This window comes from Magallana gigas, chromosome 6, assembly GCF_963853765.1.
Source record: "Magallana gigas chromosome 6, xbMagGiga1.1, whole genome shotgun sequence".
NCBI classification, from domain to species: Eukaryota; Metazoa; Mollusca; class Bivalvia; order Ostreida; family Ostreidae; genus Magallana; species Magallana gigas.
The window spans coordinates 495,650-499,900 of NC_088858.1; the positions used below are offsets into that span (position 1 = coordinate 495,650).

The 4,251-nt window shown below is 35.5% G+C and overlaps 1 protein-coding gene across 2 annotated transcripts; it reads right to left on the reverse strand.

Moving 5' to 3' along the window:
* Window positions 1-255: 255 nt before the first annotated feature.
* LOC136276579 (uncharacterized) lies at window positions 256-3,971 on the reverse strand. Of its 2 annotated transcripts, XR_010715093.1 has the most exons (3): window positions 3,911-3,971; window positions 1,062-3,775; window positions 256-639 (listed from the first exon to the last, which is right to left on the reverse strand). XR_010715093.1 is itself a non-coding variant. In XM_066088944.1 (2 exons), exons 1-2 carry the CDS (start codon window positions 3,931-3,933, stop codon window positions 1,735-1,737), a joined length of 2,064 nt encoding a protein of 687 aa, XP_065945016.1. In that variant the 5' UTR covers window positions 3,934-3,971; the 3' UTR covers window positions 256-1,734. The 2 variants fall into 2 exon arrangements, 1 of the variants encoding a protein (XP_065945016.1); XM_066088944.1 differs by having other exon boundaries at window positions 256-3,775.
* Between the last annotated feature and the right edge of the window lie 280 nt (window positions 3,972-4,251).

Below are 4,251 nucleotides of genomic sequence, written 5' to 3' on the forward strand. Positions count from 1 at the left end.
TTTTTCTAAGAAATGTGACGATCATAATTCATTGACAAAATGACAAGATTTGATGATATCAATAGTTATCCTACATTATTCACATATCAAGAATTATCTATATTAAAAAATGTTTGGTGGTTGACCAGATGATTTTGATAGTCCTAGTAATTAGTGGATATGGCGCCGTATACAATTACATTCATGGGTAAATCTTTAATTCATATCCTTCAATTTTCAACAATAGAACATTTATTATTCATAACCTTTAATTTTCAACAATAGAACATTTATTATTCATAACCTTTAATTTTCAACAACAAAAAAGAGGTACAGCACGCTTAATATACGATATGGCCTAAAATATAGCGCTTTTGGAAAGACATTTTCAATATTATACAATATTTAGTTAAATACATTTTAAGAAACGCAAATTACACAATAACAATGAAAATCTTAATATTTTAACATCGACATCATTATAATGTAATGGTGAGCACGTGGTTTTTTAGTACAGTTAGGTTCATGTATATTCAACAACAGCGAGAACAAAGTTGTGACAGTACAATTATTACATATTGCACAGGTGCATCAAATGAATAAGGTTTTCTTTCGGTGATGTGAATGACTTTCTGCCTGGTTCACGCCGATTGGAAATTTCTTTCAATGTGCAGGATGAAACAAATCAAATGGTATGATTATAAATAGCAAACTTTCACAATGTTAAGTTATATAATATATCTCTATTGATGATAATAGACTTGTTCAACGTCGAGGATCACGGTCAGGTAAGAATGGTTTTGAAATTTCAGAGATGTGTCAAAATGGCCGCCATAGTTACCTCACTCACTGCTATAAAAATATCCCCAGAAAATGGTAAGAATACTGAAGTCGATAACAATTCAGCAGCCGAGAACTCCTCTACTCCGACAGCTATTGACGGGCTGTGGAGACGGACAATTTAACAGCAATTACAGGGCAATAAACCCTTGGGAAAATGATACAATAAAACATACCACCTCTCGAAATCTAACCAAACACTGTACTTCAAGCTTGCATAAAAAGAATGGGTAACAAAATACCTGTTTTTTTCCTAAAGTCAGGCCCCTGGTAGCCCTAGACGGGCGGAAGTCCACATCCGTCTGTTAAGATATTTTCACACACTCTTTCCCGTTACTATATATAAGGTGTAAACGAGGGGTTCTCCTTATGGTTATTACTTGCATAACCCCACAGGGTTTATATACGAATGACCGGAAGGCAAAAAAAAGGGATATTAATAAATGAAATAACGAATAATTTCAGTTTATAACAATAATTAAATCTTTGATTAGCAAAATAAGTTGTTAAAGCTGGAACAGGGTGACAGCGTTGCTACATTCTTTTATGCGCCCCTAGCAGTGACACCCCCCCCCCCAAAAAAAACCACTCGATTTTTAGAAATTTTGAAATAAAAACGAAACCGTTAAATTAACTTCAACATTGACGTTTTGTTAATATAAAAATCAAAAGATAGCAATTAGCTGTGAAGCAATATTTCTTCTAAAATACATTTATAAAAAAAATTCATATTTCTGAGAAAAGTTTTTGGTCCAACAGTTACGTTACACAATTGATTACAGTGTCAACTACTAATTGAAAATCTGTCGACGATCAACTTATTTATTTGAATAAGTTTAAACCATACTGATTTGAGAAAAAAAGCAAATTCTATCTTAATCCACCTTTGTATTCCACACTACGGTATTCCAATGTTTATTGGTGTGACGTTGACAGAACTATTTCGTGTATTCTCCTCTGTGTAGCAGTTTCTATTTGTCGTGGGTGCTGTGTGATCAGTGACTGTTGGTATGAGTATAGAGCAGCCTGGGGATTCCCTGTGATTTGTTGACAGATCCCCAGGATCTCCCAAGAGATGTCTTTGCATACATCACGTACATACGGACTCGTTTCATGGTGGACTAGGTCTTGTAGCATATATAGAGCTGCGTGTGATACTGTTGTATCAATGTGTCTGTAACACAAGAACTCAAGGAAATGCAACATTACAAACACTGGGATGGCTAATATAGGCATTTTGTTTTGAATAGCAGACTGTTGTTCTGGTATTAGTTCACTGATAAAACAGATTCTGTTTGTAAGTACGATATCCTCTGCTACAGCCTGTCTCAACTTTCTAGACCAGGACAGTCCCCCTACAGCTTCAGTATACCTCTCTCTGTCTACATGTCCATCATACATCAGATATGGCTGTGCTAACTTGACCTTTGTCATCTCTATAACAGATAAAGCTTCCCTGTATCTGAGTGTCTTGTAATAATACATTGCAATGTACAACGTGTCAGAAACATACCCAAACTTGGCTGCTAATTTCAACATATGATAGGACTGCTTGTCTGCGATATACATCTGTTTGTTGACACTTGAGTAAGTGTACATGTTTTGTAATAGAAAAGCAGTAGAATAAAGGATGTAGGAAGTAAGTTTCTGTAACACTACAACTTGATAATGTGACAGGGGTGACTCTATTAACTGTTCTATGGTGTTTATGACCTTGGTAATTTGACACAAGTCTCTTGGAAGAATGTTTGTGTTAAAATAAGGCATGGACTCTATGACCCGCTCTGCATCATATTGAGAATCAGAAATATATGTACTCTCATCTGTATCAATAAAAGAAATACTTCTATGATTGTAAAGGATGTAAATGATCCAGGGCCCGATGGAGTAACTCTCTAACAGACAGGTCATACCTTTGTTGTACAATTGATATAACTCTATGAACAATCTGTTTTGTGCTGAACCATGGACTTTTGTCAGAAACATGTTGTTTTGCGGGATGAAAAAGTTAGGACAGATCCCCTCATACACCCATTTAAGGAGGAGTTTAAAGCAGACCCAGAAACCGGCCAAGAAATTTTGTGCACACCAGTGAGGTTGTATGTTTTGTTGAATTGCCCAGAAAATGGCTGTCTTCATGTGGTAGGAACACAGGAGTTTACTGGTCTCGTCTGACTGTTGATTAATCACTTCCTTTAAGAACAGTTTTAACAATCCATAAGTCAAAAACTGACAGTGGTTCATTGAGTAAACAAGTTTATATTCTGCCTGAGAAAAGGAAATTCTCCATTCTTCATTTTCATGGGGTCCAAATTGATTTCCTATTGCTACAAAATGACATCCATTTCTGACAATGTCATTAATCACCTCAGGATCAGGCCATGAATGACATCTATTTATCCATGAGGAGGCAGCCAGAGGCCAAGAGTCACAAACAAAACACCAGGCATAGTCATATTCTATACTTCCTCTAATACTATTACCACAGGGTCCATGTTCAGTAGAATCAGGACTTATTATTGAACAAGTTAACTGTCTGTATATAGAACTAGATATATATACCTTGTCATTCATTATGACACATGCTGACTGGACATCGCTGTCTGTTGTTGGTGTCAGTAACTGAAGTAGAGTGAATCCCGGTGGACTCTCAGAACTGTCAGAGAGAATCAAGGTTGTATTGGCTTTGTTGTAAAACTCAGACTGAGACATGTCCATGATCACTCGGTGGTTGTTTTGCCAGTACATCATGTCCACATCTGATCCTTCCAGTCGGAATCCTTCTCTCATACTTCCACTCAACATGTGAACGAGTCCATCTTTGGCCGTGACTCGTCTGTCCACCACCTCTTTGATATCCATTGCCTCTCTCCTAAAGACTATCTCCTCTGAGGTCCCCACCCTCTGACACATCACCACGAAGACTACCTCTGATATGTGCTGCATTCCCACAATTCTGTCATATATATTAATTATGTAAAATTATTATTTTGTTTCTCATTTATATTATTTACAAATCATCAAATAGGAACAGATTTTCATGTTGCCTATATTTTAAAACAAACTCGGGTATTAACTTAAACACACTTACGTATGTGAGGAAAAAAACTCCATTTCGAAAGAAATAAAATATCATTTTACACTGTAAAAGTCTTTATCCAAAAATGCAAAAAATAGAATATAAGGAAATGAACTGTGAAAGTAAGGAAAAATTTAATATTTTTGTAGAAATAAACATGCTTGTAAACAAAATTCCAAAAAGCTTAATTCCATTTAGAAAAACCACTTACTTTCAGAGTAAAGGAAAATAGTGCATATTACTTCAATTTCCCACCTCCCTTTAATGCAGTTAAAAAATCAAGTCCAACGGTTTAATAAAATTAATATCATTTCAATTTGCTCAGACTGGATTGGAAAAATAGTTTTAATTAG